At 40.7% G+C, this 18,404-nt stretch overlaps 1 protein-coding gene across 2 annotated transcripts; it reads left to right on the top strand.

The window, feature by feature from the left end:
• Positions 1–327: 327 nt before the first annotated feature.
• LOC149306406 (vacuolar fusion protein CCZ1 homolog) lies at positions 328–17,863 on the top strand. Of its 2 annotated transcripts, none has more exons than XM_089540365.1 (15): positions 328–570; positions 1,837–1,934; positions 3,087–3,180; positions 4,937–5,011; positions 6,387–6,434; positions 7,556–7,639; positions 8,855–9,030; positions 10,169–10,250; positions 10,579–10,640; positions 10,879–10,990; positions 12,413–12,446; positions 13,042–13,159; positions 14,967–15,125; positions 16,926–17,006; positions 17,498–17,863. In XM_089540365.1, exons 1-15 carry the CDS (start codon positions 457–459, stop codon positions 17,619–17,621), a joined length of 1,461 nt encoding a protein of 486 aa, XP_089396491.1. In that variant the 5' UTR covers positions 328–456; the 3' UTR covers positions 17,622–17,863. The 2 variants fall into 2 exon arrangements, with proteins under 2 accessions (XP_089396491.1, XP_089396492.1); XM_089540366.1 differs by having other exon boundaries at positions 16,926–17,053.
• Positions 17,864–18,404: the final 541 nt, after the last annotated feature.

The following is an 18,404-nucleotide window of genomic DNA, read 5'->3' as shown; positions in this document are numbered from 1 at the left end:
CTCCAACCTTTGCTTATATGTATATGCTTAACATGAGAACTGTTGCTGCAGTGCCTGAACACTTCTTCTCTTAGCGACGGGTATTGTATGTACAGCCATCATCATCATCATCATCATCATCATCATCATCATCATCATCATCATCATCATCATCATCATCTTTTCCCAACTCTGGTCCTTATTCTTCCAGGGGAGAAAGCAAGGCCTTGGGGCCTGTCCCTTCTCCTCAGGCCTAAGCTTGGCTTCCAATCCCAGGCTGAGGAGGAGGGACTGAGGAGGGAGGCAGGGCCAAGAAGAACATGGAGGAGGAGGAGGAGGAGGAGGAGGAGGCGGCTCTTCCGGGGCGGAGGAACTTGGGCTGGCTGGAGGCAGTAGGCCTGCTGGCGCTGGCTGGGCGACCGCCGTTGAGTGGCTGCTGCTTCCCCGGGGCTCCGATGCTGCTTAGGCCTCGCCAGGATGGCGGCGGCGGCGGTGGCGGTGGCAGGGGGAGCCGGGCAGGAGAAGCTCTTGGCCCCGGCCCTCCTCAGCTTCTTCGTCTACAACCCGAGGATGGGGCCTAGAGAAGGGGAGGTGGGTCACAAAGAACCCGGTTCGGTCCCGCTTTAAGGCTTTGGTTTGGCGCTTTGCTATGGAATTCTGGGAGTTGGAGTTTGTTGTGGGGCACAGAGGGCCCCACAACAAACTCCAACTCCCAGAATTCCATAGCAAAGAGCCAAACGAAAGACTTAAAAGAAAATGGCACTCTATCTAGCTATCTAGCTATCTATGGCTATCTATCTATAAATGGCTCGCTATTTATCTATCTATCTATCTATCTATAAATGGCTATCTATCTATCTATCTATCTATCTATAAATGGCTCTCTATCTATCTATCTATCTATCTATGGCTATCTATCTATCTATCTATAAATGGCTCTATCTATCTATCTATCTATCTATACATGGTTGTCTGTCTATCTATCTATCTATCTATCTATCTATCTATAAATGGCTCTCTATTTATCTATCTATCTATGGCTCTCTATATCTATCTATCTATCTATCTATCTATCTATAAATGGCTATCTATCTATCTATCTATAAATGGTTATCTATCTATCTATCTATAAATGGCTCTTTATCTATCTATCTATCTATCTATAAATGGCTCTCTATCTATCTATCTATCTATAAATGGTTATCTATCTATCTATCTATGGCTCTATCTATCTATCTATCTATAAATGGCTCTTTATCTATCTATCTATAAATGGCTCTATCTATCTATCTATCTATCTATAAATGGCTCTTTATCTATCTATTTATCTATGGCTCTTTATCTGTCTATCTATCTATAAATGGCTATCTATCTATCTATCTATCTATAAATGGCTCTCTATCTATCTATCTATCTATCTATCTATAAATAGCTTTCTACCTATCTGTCTATCTATCTATGGCTATCTATCTATCTATCTATCTATCTATATCTATGGCTCTTTATCTGTCTATCTATCTATAAATGGCTCTTTATCTATCTATCTATAAATGGCTATCTATCTTTCTATCTATCTTCATTGAAAGGATTACAAGCTATTTCCCTCTTTAGCCCCCCAAACACCCTGTTCCCCATTTAAGCTTATAAGTGTGTGTGTGTGTGTGTGTATACACACATACATATATGTGTGTATGTACAGCATATGTATTTGTGTGTGTGTGTGTGTGTATAGATATGAGGGAAATAAATTGTAATCCTTTAAACCGAAATAAAAAGTGTATATACAAAACTTAATGAGACGCTGGGACTTTAAACAAGTTTGTTCGAATCTAATATCTTGCTTTTCTCTGATTTCAGGAAGAGAAGAAGATCCTGTTTTATTACCCAAACGAAGTAGAGAAGAATGAGAAGATCAGGAGCGTCGGGTTGTGTGAAGCCATAGTACAGTTCACAAGGTACTGGTTTCCAGCTCTTTGCACAACCCGTTTCTTTACTATTCATTTACAATAGTCTCTCCACATTCGCTGGAGATATAGGGGTGAAGGACCCCCGTGAATGTGGAAAACCCGCATACAAAAAGCACTATTCCTTTTACCTAAGAGAACACCTCTCTAGGAACCTCCAGTTCCTCCGGTGCAACTCTATGGCCAACATCTGCCAGAGGTTGATCATAGAATCACATTGGCGTACCTTGCTCACGATGGACAATCCAGCCTCATACTTTAGTCACTTGTAGGACCGTCGCTTGATTTAAAGCAGTTTCAGACAACTGATTGTACAGGTTTTAATGGTTCTTCATGTATTACATTTATAGCCCACCTCTCCTCCAGGGAGCCTAAGGCAACATACATGGTTCTCCTTGGATCATAACCCAGTGAGTGAAACCAGTTGTTCTAAAGAAAGGAACATGTGTGTCTTTTGTTTTCAAATCAAGGCCTTTGGCTCTCTGGATGATTGGGCTTTGACTTCCCAGAACCCCACAATTTGTATGGACATTATTAAAATATTGTAGAAGTTGTAGTTCAGGAAGGAGCTAGCTTGTTTTCTGCTGCTCCAGAGACTAGGACCCGGAATAACAGATGCAAGCCACAGGAAAAGAGATTCCACCTCAACATTAGGAGGAATTTCCTGAGAGTAAGGGCTGTTCGACAGTGGAACAAAATCCTTCCTCAGAAAGTGGTGGAGTCTTCTTCCTTGGAGGCCTTTAAACAGAAACTGAATAGCCATCTGTCAATGGAGATGCTTTGATTTGGATTTCCTGCATGGCAGAATGGGGTTGGACTGGATGGCCCTTGGGATCTCTTCCAACTCTATGATTCTATGTATGGAGGGCTGAATTTTTCTTACCTATTTCATATGATGTCTTTACATGTTGCAACAGGCAGTATTTAAGAAGAGTCCTTTCTCTAGTATATGAAAAGAGAGAGAGCATCTGTTTCACAACTGTGTAAACTGTAGTTTCTAGAAATGCAGTTTACTGTCCAGTTGTCAAATACCTTTTCAGTCAAGTTCAAATCTAACTTTATTGTTAAACATAAACTTCTGTTCCCCTAGAAAGTAGCTCAGTGATGTCCGAAACGTTAATCTGTGTAATATTTTTTCTTTAGGACTTTTAGCCCTACGAAACCTGCAAAATCCCTTCATACCCAGAAGAACAGACAGTTCTTCAATGAGCCGGAAGAAAATTTCTGGATGGTTATGGTATGTGAATATACAGTAAACGATTTAAGGCTTCTTCAAGAAAGGTCTTGTGAATATCCAAAAGAAGAGGGAAGGACTTTGTTGTTAATTATTTAAAGCCTTTTTAATCCACTTCACAATCAGAAATTATGTCAGAGTGGCTTGTAGTTCAGTTAAGAAAGAAGACAGACCCTTCCTTCAGTTTTATTGGTCCTTTCCACCTCAATCCAAGAAGGCTGTCATCAGTAATGGAATGGATGAAGGCAAACAAATTGCAAATGAATCCAGACAAGACAGAAGTCCTCCTGATCAGTCAAAAGACTTATCAGGGAGTAGGGATTCAGCCTGTGCTGAATGACGTAACACTCACCTTGAAAATGTGGCCTCGCTCTTTGGAGATGCTCCTGGTTTAAGCTTTGAACCTGGAGGCCCAGGTTTTTGCAGTGGCCAGAAATCTTTTATGCATTTAAAGCTGTCCAAAGACAGTCCAAAGACTGTCCAAAGACTCAAAAGCAGCTTTTCATTTGTGCCTAATAAAAATTAAGTTCAAATTTAGAACAATTTTATAGAAAAGCTATGAAGCTTCCAAACATTCTTCAAAGGCAGCCCCAAATAGAGCATGTTAACATTAGTTCAAATGCCCTAGTTACATCCCATTTGAACTACTGTTAACATGCTCTACTTGGGGCTGCCTTTGAAGAGTGTTTGGAAGCTTCATAGTTTTTCCATAAAATTGTTCTGAATTTGAATTTAATTTTTATTAGGCACAAATGAAAAGCTGCTTTTGAGTCTTTGGACAGTTATTTGGATATGCTTTTGGAACAACTGGAATTAAGGGTTTTTTTTGGTTTGGTTTTTTGCATTTAAAAATAATTGGATTATTTTGCAGAATTCAAAGACAGAGCCAAGTTAATCTGGAATATCAGTATGCAAAGGGACCTAGCAACTTTGAGACTAACTGTGTGAAGGAAGTTATCACATAAGATTCTGTAGACTTGGTCTAATTCCTCAGCCATCACTTCTTTAACCAGCGTCAAAACGGAGTTGAAGACCATCCTGTTCCGAGAAGCCTTCCCAGGCATTGCATAATTGTCACTTGCTATTTGATGTTCTTTTCTTGCCTGTTTTATTGAATCATTTCCTGTATTGCTATGTATTTTATATGTATTACCCTACTAGAGAGGCCCCTTCCCCACCACCACTCCTTTTGTGTCGTGTCTTCTTAGATTGTAAGCCTGAGGGCAGGGAACCGTCCAATTAAAAAGATTGTATGTACAGCGCTGTGTAAATTTACAGCGCTTTATAAATAAAGGTTAATAATAATAATAATAATAATAATAATAATAGCTGCATCTGTAGGCCAAGGCTGCATCCACACTGCAGAAATAATCCTGTTTGACGCCACTTTAACTGCCATGACTCAGTGCTGTGAGAACAAGAAACTACAATTCCCAGAATTCCATAATAATGAGCCATGGCAGTGCAAGTGGTGTCAAACAAGATTATTTCTGCAGTGTGGATGCAGCCTACAAAAGCTTATGGGACAACTTATTTCTCAAAGGTGCTACAAGTTTATGTTGTATCACTTAGGCTGCAATCCAGTGCATACTTTCCTGGGAGTAAACTATTGAACACAGTGCTACAGGATTGCACCATTGACAGTCTTCTGTTTTGTATTTGATACTCCTTCGTTGTATTCTTAATTACTATAAATGCTGAAGAGGACACTAGCAGCTCTAAACAGATTAAAGATACCTGTTTTGTTCTGTTTTTCAAGGTTGTACGGAATCCCATCATAGAAAAACACAAAGATGGAAAATCCGTTGTGGAATATCAAGAGGAAGAATTATTGGTAATTATTAACTATAGATGTTTCGGTGTAAATTAAATAATTAAGACTATTGATTCCCTTCTCTTTGTGAGAAAGAAGATAGTGGATCGAGTGTGCCTTTTCTGTGGTGTCACAGAGCTTTTTATATGTAAGAGAAATTTGTTACGTATTTCTGTATGCATTTCAAGCATGCATACCTTCTCCTTAGCCAGAAAGCTCCCAAAATGGTTCTCTCTCTCTCTCTCTCTCTCTCTCTATATATATATATATATATATATATATATACACATACATAATAAAACTCCTTGGGTTTGAAGTCTAAACTGGCACTGAGGTGTAAGTCTTGCAGCAGGGAGAGAGGGAGAAACAGTTCAACATACACTCTGTACTATGACCAGCTTGATGGGAGCTTCCTGAAATGCTTCCACTCAGTACCTTTGAAGGAAGGTCAGAAGCAGCAGATCTTCTTGACAAAGGCCATGGAGTAGCCTTGCTCACCAGTTACATTACTCTGCGTAGCCAAGCTGGTAATGTTCACTAAATTAGCTTGCAGATAGGTGACAGGCAGTATCCTAGCCTTGTGATAATGCTGTTTGTGCCTTGTGTCTCTCCGGTTCCCCCCTGTTCACAGGGAGTCCTATTTGAGTCTCAGTGAGGTATAACACTACTTCTTTTGGTCCACTTGTCCAAAGTATGACTTTGTTGGATTATTCTGAAGTAGGAATTGCAGCTGGCACCACTCCATTTGGTTCCATCGACAAAGTGTGAGGCAACCCAAAGTGAGCTCCCAAAATTGGCACATCGTTGCCAGTTCTTTAGTGCTGCAGTACTCTTTTGCTTGAATGCCTTTGCAGAGAAACGCAGTGTAGGTGTTGACCTCATCGAGATGGATTCAGACACGGCTCTAAGAAAAATTACTTTTGGGGAACAACAACTCCCAGAATCTCAACCAGCATGGCCACACTCTTTTGTCACAGTAGAAAGCAATAGAATAACCTTTTAGAGCGAATAATCCACAGATGTGTACTTTTCTGTTCTGACATTGAGTCCCATTGGATTCAGTTGGTAGAGGATTGCAGCCCTATATATTCTGGATCTAACAGTATTTGTTAACATTTTTCACCTATGTTTGATGTACGTTTGTCATTTTTAATAAGAGGCAATAGTCTTTCAGTGGTGGTAGTTTACGGCTGAGTTCTCCAGCTGAGACTTTGAATATGGTTTTAAAGGGAAAATAAGTGAACCTTAGCTTTATAAAACTTAAAGAGAAACAATCAGTATATCTTCTGGAAAATACATCAGTTCCATGCAAATTTATGTGTGACCGTATATATGGGATAATCAGAACATTTTCATTATTTCTGAAAAACTTGTTTGTTTTTTGTTTATCTTGCAGGACAAAGTTTACAGTTCAGTGTTACAGCAGTGTTATAATATGTACAAGGTATGTTTTTAATGTGAATTTTATAAGCTTTAATTACACTGGGTTGGGAAGAGCATTATGTGCCCCTATGACTCTGTGTTTCATGATCTTATGCTTTTCCAAAGTCTGGGCAGCAAAAACATCTTTTAGTACCAAATAATTATACATCATTTATCTATCATTAGATATGTATATGTATATATAATGACTTGTAGCATATGTTGCTATATTTATGTACCACATTTCTTACAATGCATATGTCATTGCGATACATACATTAAAAAACAGCTTATATACTGAATATTTTAAAGAAGTAAAAAGGGAGGGGGGGGGGGAAACCAAGTTCAAGAGTTGTGAAAATTGCAGGAAACAAGCTTGAGAGATGCCAAATGGCAACTCTGTTCAAAGAGAGGCAGGAAATTTCTCTGTTAAAGACACTGTGGAAAGACTGAAGTTTCCTGTGAGCACCAGATGCACACTTTCCTACCATCAGTATATTCAGCTGTAGACAGATTTCCTTTTTATGTATTGAAGCTAGGTACATATTCTATCTCTCAACTACTGACCCTTTGAGATGCCATTAAGACATGGTTTGGGATCAAGACATAAATGTTCCATGTTCCCTAATCAGTTGTGCAAAACCAGTGACACTTTTTACTTTGAACTGAGGATGCACTTCCCTCACACTCCAAATGCTGTGTCACAAATGACCTTTTAAAGACTTATCTGTTTCAGAAATAGCTTATCATGGGTGATTGGTAGCAGAGCTCAGTTGCTTGAGCTCAGAGCCCTCTGGGACAAGCACATTTTGCTACAGAGTTCTCATCCTGATTTGGGCCAGTGCTTAGCACTATGTAATTAAATGTTCTCAACTTTGTCCCTCTTGATGTGGTGGACTTCACTTCCCAGAATTCCTGAGCATTGATCATGTAGGCTAGGGCTTCTGAGAACTGAAATCGAAAACATGTGAAGGGCTGTAAAAGGGCTTTGAATTCCTTTGTTCTGTCCTCTGTCATATGCTGTGATTTCTTTCTCACGTTCTGGTTTGTCACTGATCATAGTTTGCCATTTCAATCAGATTATGCTTTTAATAACTGAGTTGCCAAACTAATTTGTGTTTTTCCCCTCACAATAATTGTTAGCTTTTTAATGGCACATTCCAAAAAGCCATGGAAGATGGAGGGGTACGTGTTCTGAAAGACCGTCTAGAAAAATTCTTCCATCGGGTGAGTGTTATAAACACATTAGTAAAAAGTACCACGAAGAGCCAGCGTGGTGCAGTGGTTTGAGCATTGGACTATTACTCTGGGGATCAGGCCTCAAATCCCCCCTCAGCCATGGAAATGACTTGAAGGCACACAACAATAACAAAGTTGATTAAAAGTTCCTTCACCAGCAGAAAAATCAGTTATAGAGAGTATGGTAAATCAGGGGTGTATATTACTCAGTCTAATGTAGGCCCACATGTTGAGCTATGCTATACTGAGCCATATAGTACTGCAGTCTTTGTATCTAGCACTATAAAAAGCTGGGCATGGTTGTTGTGGGCTACCCCATTGGAGCTGGTGGGCCCAAGAGCAAAAAGCAGAAATCCTGCTGCCTCGGGTGAGCCAGGTCTAAAAAAATAGCTTCTCTTCAGTGTTAGTATTTCCCACAAACATGCAGACATGCATGCCACAGAAGGAGGGGGAAAGCTGGTGAGGGCAGCAGCTGGCTTAGAGGTCCTTCTGATACTCTGCTGAGAGGAGGTGGTGAAGGCATCATGAATCCCAATTACTGTTTTGAGACAGCCATGGCTGCTGTATTCCTGTTTGTCCCCTCTTGCTCCTTCCATGGGAGAGAATGGGGAGCTGCGGTGACCCTGACTGGCTGGTGATCTTGGAGTATTGCCCACTCTGGACTGGCTTAGTGCCACTCCTCTAGCATACAATATAAGAAATAGCTTAATTTTGATTCACATTAATTCCTAGAAATGTGATTATTAAAATATAAGTGATGTGGCAGACCTGCTTTTTCCTGTTCCCGTTTAAAGAATAATATTAATATCTGATCGCCCTCCCCACTGCAGAGAACCAACAAATGAGACTGTCATCACATGGATGCTGAAAATGAACAGATGTTACCAGTGGTGATGAAAGTGGGAGGCTATAGTATTCAGATAGCTCAACAAACCAATGTTATGATATCCTGACTTAATTAACTGTGATTTGTGCAAGCTAATTTTCTAAGTTCAAATGAAATAAGAAACTTATCATTTTGAGTAAACCAAGAATCAAAGCTTTAAATCTCTCTTCCCTTGTCCCAAACTGTGGGAGTGGGCATGACTTCAGTGCTTGTGCCAGATCATACATGCAACAGCAAACTACAGTTTCTTGTTACATCAGCTGAACCAAAACACTATGTTTAAACAAAGGTGCTGATTCCCATATGTTTATTTTCAGTACTTGCAGACACTCCATTTACAGTCGTGTGACCTGCTGGATGTTTTTTGTGGAATCAGCTTCTTTCCATTGGATAAAATGACTTACTTGAAAATTCAGTCATTCATCAATCGAATGGAAGAAAGTTTAAACATAGTCAAATATACCGCTTTTCTCTACAATGATCAACTCATCTGGTAGGTTCAAGAATGAATGCAAAAGCCTTAAATAAACAGTTGTTCTGATCCATTCACTCTCTCCCTCTCCGTCTCTCAGACACATATGTACACAGCCCCTAATTCAATGTCCACCAAACATATATTTTATGGCAAAGTAGATGAGCCATTTAGCATCCACCAACTGTTTCTGAAATTAAGAGATCAGTGGAGTGGCAAGAGAGACACATTTGCAAGGGAAGAAGGCAAACAAAAATTCTTTCAGGACAATTAATCTCTTGGGATCTTGGTAATATTCAGTCACTCAACACACAACAATATTGTTCAGTGCATTTAACTTTGAAGGAAAGATGAATTAAAAAATAGGAAGGGTGGCATGTTTCCAGTTAATCCACTCTTTAACCGTTGTGACTTCATTGAGGGAAAATGCTGCATTTTAAACCGAAACAAAGATGCGCCTGCACTTTGCAGCATCAATGTAATTTAAACCTGTGAGCTCCCCTTCAGCTGTGTTTGATTTCAGGGTGTTTATTGACACAGCGCAGCTGCACTGGGCATCCAGTTTCATTGGAAAGCTCCAGTTCAAGGGTTTCCTATTCAAAAGTGATTAAGGAGTCAAGGGAGAATGTGCTCCAAGCTTAGACAAGAAGGAATTGACTGATGGCCGCATAAAATAATTACAAATCAGAGGAGGATTAAAATAGCTTTTCCTAGGTTTTGGTTTTCAAGATTCTAGGCCTTAGCTTATCCAGGTTTGATGCTTATACTTTTCGGGGGGTCTTTTTGGTTTTGCCTTCTGTGTCACAGATATATGCCAAAAGTGTTGATAGTTTCAAATTTTAAAATAATCCCTTATCCTTATCTTTAGTAGAAACTAGTAATTTGTAGGGCATCACACAATGAAATCTCATGTAGTGCAGACATAATGAAATCAGTGGCAGTTAGTTGGGACTAATAAGACCTGGAGTCCTGTTGGCTAGTCCTTAATAGAGTAGATACATTGAATCAATTGTTGATTAGCAAATCAACACATAGATGAGTGCAACTGATTCAGTGGATCTACTCAGTTAAGAACTAACAGTAGGTTTTAGGCCATTCATTACAATAGGCTTATTCAAGGTGTGCTGTTATTTAATTAGTTTGTTTCTTAATATTCCAGGAGTGGATTGGAACAAGATGATATGAGAATTTTATACAAATATCTCACCACGTCTCTCTTTCCCAGACACATAGAACCAGAGGTAAGTTGTGCAATTTCTCTTTGCAGAAACCTTTGTTTCCTGTTTAAAGCAAACACTTTCCTGCTGAAATTCCCCTCTTCTCTTGGAGGAAAGAAGGTTGTGTTGCGCCATTCTGTAAATACTGTAAGGTAGCCTTTCCCAGTTGGTTACCCTCCAGATTTGTTAGATTACAATTCCTGTTGACCCTAATGCCCACACTGTTGGGAAGTCATGGGAGTTGTAGTCCAACAAATCTGGAGGTATGTACTGGATTGAGGAAGGCTGCTGTAAAGTAATGATGAGGCTGGAGGCATGAGAGAGATTTCCCTAACAATGCCTTTCATTTTAGTTGGCAGGGAGAGATTCCCCAATCCATGCGGAAATACCTGGAAATCTACAGCATTATGGAAGGTAGCTCAGTTTTTCCTGCATTTGTTATAGCCTGTTTTGCCCTTGTTAATTCAGAAGTAACTGTTCGATTCTCTTGACATGTCTGCACAATCCATGAATGGAAATCACAGACCGGACAAAATTAAACACAAGGAAATTCATTTTGTTACTTTTGGCCCAGCTTTCTAATCTGTTGAAGTCAGTTTGAATTCCAGTCTTGACCTCTGGGGTATTATTATCAACCATCTTTTCATTTTAGGTTTCTCACTGGACCTCTGAACCTGAATGATCCAGAAACAAAATGCAGATTCCCCAAAATATTTGTAAACACAGAGGGTGCTTATGAAGAGCTCCACTTAATTGTTTATAAGGTAATTTACCAGCTGTTTTCTGTTTAAAAAACATGGATTGGTTGGAACATTTCAACAACTTTTGGTTCTGGGGAAAATGACCTACCAGTGTCAGATGTCACTCATTACTGATGAGGGCTGAAATGCTAAATATTTCAATGGCACAACGCTGAGGGAGCCAAAGCCATCCTTAAAAAGCCATTTGTTTTGTTATTTACTTTTGAGGGAGGAACCTACTGAAAGGGCAGGACTTTGAGAGGCCATAGTTTCAGCAGATACAGTTAACCTCTGATGGATCTAAAAACTGAAAAGCTGTTCATTGTCCGTTCCTGATCTTGAAGTTGGAATGAATGGAAAAATTCCTCAAGTGCAAATGGCCTATGAATACCAAGGAGTACCCAAGGAATGCCAGGTTGCGCTGGAGTTTATTTCAGATCATGTAGTTGAACCCAACACTCAGTGACTGGGCATAGATTATGCAGTGCTGAAGTCTCTGATCCCAGGCAGATCATTGATGAAGCTAATGTATTGGGCCTCGGAAAGATTCCTTAGAAGTCAGAGTAGACTAAAATACAAGCTCTTTTCTTCCTCACCCCCAAATAATCTTTAATAGTTAGTTCTAAAGCTAGGATCCAAGGATACTTTAGATCAAGGGTAAAGATACTGAGGCTGTCCAGATGTTGATGGAATCCAGCTCCCATCATCCTTGACCTAGCTGACTAGAGCTGATGGGAATTGGCCAACTCTATTGGATTCTCATGTCCTGTGGGAACATCCTTGGAAACAGCATCTAGATCGCCACAGCTTCCTTACTCTTTGTCTAAAGCAGTGATGGCGAACCTATGGCACGCGTGCCAGAGTCGGCACTCAGAGCCCTCTCTGTGGGCACACATGCTGTTGCCCTAGCACAGAGTTTGCCAGAGTTTCTTACTAGAAAGCCAGAGAGACGTGGCACTTTGCAATAAATAAGTGGGGTCTGGGTTGCAGTTTGGGCACTCAGTCTGTAAAAGGTTCACCATCACTGGTCTAAAGTATCTTCAGATTCTTTAGAAGCCTATCCACCCTAATCTTAGACCTAACTAATGATGATTATTAGTTGGAGGGATGGGAAGAAGAGTCTGTATCATTTAGCAACTTATATATCACAGGCTTGTGTGGTGACTCTGGTGGCCAGGGTTCAAATCCCCACTTAGCCATGGAAGCCCACTTGGTGACCCTGAGCAAGTCACACTCTCTCATCCTTAGTGGGAGGCAAAGGCAAGTCCCTTTTAAACAAATCTTCCAAGAACCCCCCTTGATACATTTGCCTTCGGGGCGCCAGAAGTTGGAAACTACTTGAAGGCATGCGACAACAATATATACCAGCATTCTTTGCATTAGCAGCAGAGCAGAGCCCATGGGACTGGGCAAAGAATCTTATGATCAGTGTTCTGTCTCTTTCAGGCTATGAGCGCAGCTGTTTGTTTTATGATTGATGGTGAGTATCAAGTAATAATCTTTGCAATAACCTGTTCTTTCTTTCTCGGTGACAAATCCTGTCATGAACATTTCCCACAATCATTTGGAGCATTAACGTGGATTATTCATTCCTTGTTTATGGTTTTACCAGCAGCTTATAATGAAAGGGCTGTTTGAACTGTTTTTAGATCACTGAAACAGAAAAGGACATTTTTGTCCTTATTGAGATAAGGACTTTTCAAATAAAGTACCAAAAAATAAACCTGAATAACACAGCAGAAGGGAAAGAGCCTGCTATCTCACCTTTAATTTCAGATTCAAATGTTTTCAAGGAAAAGGTCCAAATTTTGTTAACATTTGCATTTATAGGGTGGTATTGTCCTAAAATTGCTTGTTGTCTGGAGTGATAGGAGTTCATGCCCAGCAATATCTTGAGGACCACAGGTTAACTACCCCTAATTCAAAGAACTGCAGTGCTTTTAGTGTAACAAGCATCTGAATCTGCCACTTAACTCCAGGAAATAATATTTTATACTGTATGTTCTGCAAATATTGTGTAATATTGATGTACGCACTCAGAAAGTCTCACTGTTCTTTCACAAACTGTTTTGCAGCCTCTATGCAGCCTACGCTGGAATTTTGCCGCAAACTTGACAGCATTGTTGGGCCTCAGCTCACAGTATTAGCTTCAGACATATGTGAACAATACAACATCAACAAGAGGATATCAGGGTTGGTACCATCTTTCTGTTGCAAAATGTCTGCCTGTAAATAAGAGCCAGTTATTTTAAAATAACCTACAATAGGAGGCAAAGGTTTTTTTTTAAGAGGATTCTTTTTATATCATTTTATTGGACGTTTCTGTAGAATGCTGGTTTTAAACGTAAGCAGTACTGAGTCCTTTGATTTAAGGGATGGGAAATATGTACCCTTCCTTTTGTTTTTAGAGTGCAGCTCACGCCATCTGTCATCATTGGCTGGGTCTGATGGGAGCTGTAGTGTAATGATATCTGAACAGTCACATGTTTCCTACTCCTGCTTTACCTGTTTCTCTACTGTCTATAGACAGGCAGCATGCCTGCTCTTTTCCTGTCTATTTTGTGTGGACCATTGTATGGACCAAAACTTGGAAACATTATCTTTTGGACTACAAATCCAGAATCGCCCAGGAAGCATGGATACCAGTTGAACTCAGAGCATTCTGTGAGCTGTAGTTTAAAAAACATAATATTTCCATGTTCTAGGATACAGTGATGCTATACAGTGGGTCACTAAGGACCAAAACAGACAGCCCTAAAGTAGCAGCATCATGCCACCCCTTTGAGTGCCAGATCATGACCGCGGCAACCGCATGCCACAGCCCCAGTCTGGCTATTTGCTGGCTCAAAAAGAAGCAGCAAAAGGGCACCCTTTCAGGCACTCCTGCAGCGTGCAGCCTATAAATGCTGTGCTGCCAGAGAGCCACAACACTGCCCACCATCTGAGCGGGCAGGTGCCATGACTCCATCTTGGGGGAGGCGTCAGGGCATGCATCATCTAAAAACCATGCTCCCAAGCAGACTGCTGGTCTGTTTGGGACCTCAGTCTACCAGCCATGAGAAAAGTAATTCTTCACATCTGCCCACATTATGACATCAAGACAAGTGGCCAGGAGTACCAGCTCTAAATGAGTATGGAGATCCATACCAGGCTATGTGTGACAGTAGCTTCTTCTCTTTATCATCACATGATCTCTTTCCTGGCCTCCCCATAATAAATCTCCCCTGCAGTCAAGCAGAGATAAAGCCTCTGATTGACATGAAGTGATGGCTTGCAGATTGGCCAGAATAAATATTTGGAAGCCCTATTATTTTTCAAGAGGGACCATGTCCACTGAGGATAGCAAAGGTAGATTTCCTTGGTTGGTTTCATTCTCATCCCAGGTCTGGAGACAAAGAGAGCAAAGGTACAGGGAGGGAGCCACGCTGCATAGATCTCCACTGTCCTATGAGCTCTCCAAGGTATGTTTCCTAGGGAAGCAGAGGAACCCAAGGAAACACTACATGGGATCACAGTCCCCCCACCCCATGATCAAGCAGTAGAATGGGTGAGAAGCATGCAGTCTTCACTGGTGTGGCATGGCATGGATTGGGATGTAACTGAACTGGGGTTGGGAAGAGGTGAGCACCTTGCCCCCTGGTTGACTATTGAACAAGGGTGGCAGAAGGGTTAAACTTTTCCTGGCCAGCACCTTTCTGAGTTATCTGTAGTTCATGAAACATGGGTATATTTACCTGACTATTTGCATGGCTGTGCTGATGCCGTCTGGCCTGGCACTCCTCCTTGATCCTGCTGCCTAGTTATGAAAGGTTAGTCATCAGGACTTTCTAATACATTGGAGGGGGAAATAGTTGTATTTAATTGGATTGTAAAGGAAGTTACAAGGTAAGTTGTAAGTCACATGGTAAGAGCCAGTATTAAATAGATGCCTAGCCATTTCTTACTTGCAGCCTGACTGTTGCTTACATAATGTTTTCTTTCCCTTGGTTTGTTTCCCTAGGTCTGAGAAGGAACCTCAGTTTAAATTCATCTACTTCAATCATATGAACTTGGCAGAGAAAAGTACAATCCATATGAGGAGAACGCCCAGTATCTCACTCACATCGGTTCACCCTGACTTGATGAAGATTCTTGGGGACATCAACAGCGACTTCACTAGGTGACTTATTGACTTCCTAAGAGGAACACTGAGTTACAGTGCAAACATTAGTTTATTTTGTTAATTCTGGTAATAAGTGCTTTGGTGGTTTTGTTCTTTAGACTAATGCTGCAGTTGAAGTGTGATGAAGAGTGGATCTTCTACACAGCACATCAATATTGATGTACTTCAGAGGTGGGACAAATCCAGGTATTCCTGGATTGCTACTCACATAATTTCTAGACACAATAACCAGTGATGGAGGATGATGGGTATCCAGGCTGCTCATACTTTTAAGCAGAGTAAACAGCCACATCAAGACTGCAAGCTCCCCAAAGGTGTTGGAGTGGAGAGCTATGTGTACATGGGTCTTGAAGTGGGGTACCATCTCCTTTTCCTGGCATTGAAGGAAGATTCAGCTGCCAGCCTGATGACTTCTTGCATGCAATGGGCAAGGGCATTTTTGCTTGCCTTGGGCAGCAAAATGTCTTGGGCTGGCCCTGATTTAATGGGACACACATTGCTCATCTCTCATATAGGTTTGTAGCCCTCACTGTTAACATTCAGGGCAGATAGTAATACTATGTCCCCATTAATTAAAAAAAACTGCAGTAGATCAGAATATGATGCCTATTTTACAAATATAAAGAAGTGATGCAGAAAGCTTATGAATTGCACAAAGTGATTCAGTGTATTCATGGGTGAGATGAAATTTGATCACTGGTTTTCCCAGCCCATAGGTCTGTCAGGTTCTAGACAAACTAATACTCTACAATTGCAGTATTTTAGATTGAATTTAATGATATTGTGAAATTTGATACATTTCCTTGGGTGGAGGGATTGACATGCTTTCATGCCATGCAGCTTAAGCCTTGAGTCTCTATTTATACTACACAGTTATAGCACATTGATATCACCTTAACTGCCCTGGCTTCATCCTACAGAAACCTGGGGTTAGAAGTTTCATGGATTTTTGAGAATTGTCTGGCAGACTAGTACTCCACCAGACTACAAATCACAGGATTTCTCATTTGTCATAACAGTTAAACTGATATCAAATTGTAGTCTGAAAGATAAATTAGAGAAGTGAGAGAAGTTGAGTAGTTGCATGTAGCATGAGGGCCTGAATACTGTTTTCCCCTCCTAAGCCTCCATCTTCTCAGTCCCTCTCCATATCTGTCTGTAATTTCACCATTTGCCTTGTTGATTAAACTTCAGATCTTGCCCAATTGTACCACTTTTCTCTGTACGACATGACAACACATATATATTTATCATTCATCCCTTTGTCTGCTGTGTGTTAATCGATCCTCAGATCATCTCTAACCTTTGCCTGCTGCAAAATTCTTTTTCACACCACTCCATTCATGTAGCCATGCAATGTCAGCTGAAGGCTAAAGTGGTCCCTTAGCCTCCGGCGGTTGTGAGACCCTGCTCTGAGAAGCCCTGTGAGGGTCTGGCTGTAGGAAAGAGCCAGGTGCTTCTCAAGCATCCCTTGCTTTCCACCAGCCATTGCATGGTTACATTCAGGATGAGGAGCATGAAAAGGTTGGGTTCACAGGGAGAGACAATGTGTCATAGTTCTGCCTGTGGAACTTGTGCACTACATCTCTGCAATGCATTATCTCAGCCATTCATAATCCAAACTAGAGTAGATCCATTGAATTAATGTGAATTTGGTAAGGCAACACTTACATAACAATTGCTTTAGTTGGTCTGCTCTAGTTGGGACTTACAGTTGGATTTACACTAAGTGTTAATAGTGGCTTTTGTGTGATGTCTTTTAAATGTGCGTCCTAAGACCTACCAATGTCTTTGTAGGGTTGACGATGATGAGGAAATCATAGTGAAGGCTATGAGCGATTACTGGATTGTCGGGAAGAAGTCTGATCAGCGGGAACTGTATGTAATTCTGAATCAGAAGAATGCAAATCTGATTGAAGTGAATGGTAAGGAGCTTGGAAAAATCTCTTTCCAGGATTGCTCTTTCAAGGTTGCTTTTATTACCTTTTCACTTTGCAGGGTATAAAAAGACAGCTCTGTGCTCCAAGAAGCTTAAAGTCTAAAATTGGACACAGGGAAAAAATTGGGGGGGGTGTGTTGATGGAGGCAGAGTAGATAATATGCATTTTAAAACCATTGCGTTATATGACTAATTGGTGACTAGAACTTCGATTTCCTACATCTAGTCTAGTATTCCAAGCATTGCACCACACAGGGTCCCATATAAAAGAATGGTGCAGAAGACTTTGAGTAGGCTTTTATTCTGGTTTAGTAAATTCTAAACCCAAAGAAAAAGCCATGATCCATTCATCTACTATAATTGATACCTTCCATTATTGAGCATTTACTATGCTTTGTAACACTGTCTCTTTCCTCCCTTTTCTCTCCAGAAGAAGTAAAGAAACTTTGTGCAACGCAGTTCAACAATATTTTCTTCTTGGATTGATCAGCAAACGGTCCACTCCTATGAAGATGGCATTAGAAATGTCTGGAAAGCATTTTTGTTTACTGTGACAGGTTATTAAGTCATATTATTGACTGGAATAATGACAATAGTAAAGCAATACTTGCTTTGTAAGAATCAGATTTCTACTAAAACTGTACACTCTCTGATCATAGGATTTTTAGATTTTAAAGTATTTATGTGCAAATTAATTAAAATGGGTCTGAATTAAATATGCGTCGTTCCATTTCTCAGAAACTATTCTGTGAATATTTTACTGGCAAAATAAAATTAATCATTGTTACAATTTTAATGGATCTTCTTTTTACTTCATTCCGGAACGAAACTGAGAAATGTATATACAGTTTTTATGGCCGTGGGGGATATATTGGGAACATTTTGATGTGGAAGGGTTAGGCCGTGAAATGTCATGCTGCCCGCCTGACCAGATGGCAGGCAGCATTGTGACGCACCGGCAGTGTGGTGTTCAGATGCCACAGGAGCGAAGAAGAGCCACCGCAGAAAGGGCAGCTTTTTTCCACCCCAAGAAGGAGCAGCATGTTGTGGCTTCTTTTTGGGCTAGAAAAATGCAGCATCGGAGCCATGGCATGCGGTTGCCACGGTGGCATCAAGCTGCCCCTTTAGGGCCGTCTGTACCAGCCCTTACTTACAAAAACGTTGGCTGAAATTGCATCAGCATGAATACCTGCTGCGTTGGATAGCCACCAAGTCTTGTAATTCCAAGCAAGCAACAAGGACAAAATGGCCTTAAATCCATGCTTTTGGATGATGGTGATGGTGGTGGGGGTTTTGCCATCAATCCCAGATGCCATGGGTTGGGTTGGAATGAAGGC

This window comes from Sceloporus occidentalis, unplaced genomic scaffold, assembly GCF_023333645.1.
Source record: "Sceloporus occidentalis isolate IW3139 unplaced genomic scaffold, rSceOcc1.0.p SCAF_10, whole genome shotgun sequence".
Lineage (NCBI taxonomy): Eukaryota > Metazoa > Chordata > Lepidosauria > Squamata > Phrynosomatidae > Sceloporus > Sceloporus occidentalis.
This window is presented reverse-complemented; position numbering and strand designations above follow the sequence as displayed.

Coding starts and splice junctions, on each gene's coding strand:
- LOC149306406 (XM_089540365.1), top strand. CDS start 457: ATGGCGGCGGCGGCGGTGGCGGTGGCAGGGGGAGCCGGGCAGGAGAAG. Junction 12,447..13,041: donor TGTTTGTTTTATGATTGATG/GTGAGTATCAAG, acceptor ACTGTTTTGCAG/CCTCTATGCAGCCTACGCTG. Junction 13,160..14,966: donor ATCAACAAGAGGATATCAGG/GTTGGTACCATC, acceptor TTGTTTCCCTAG/GTCTGAGAAGGAACCTCAGT.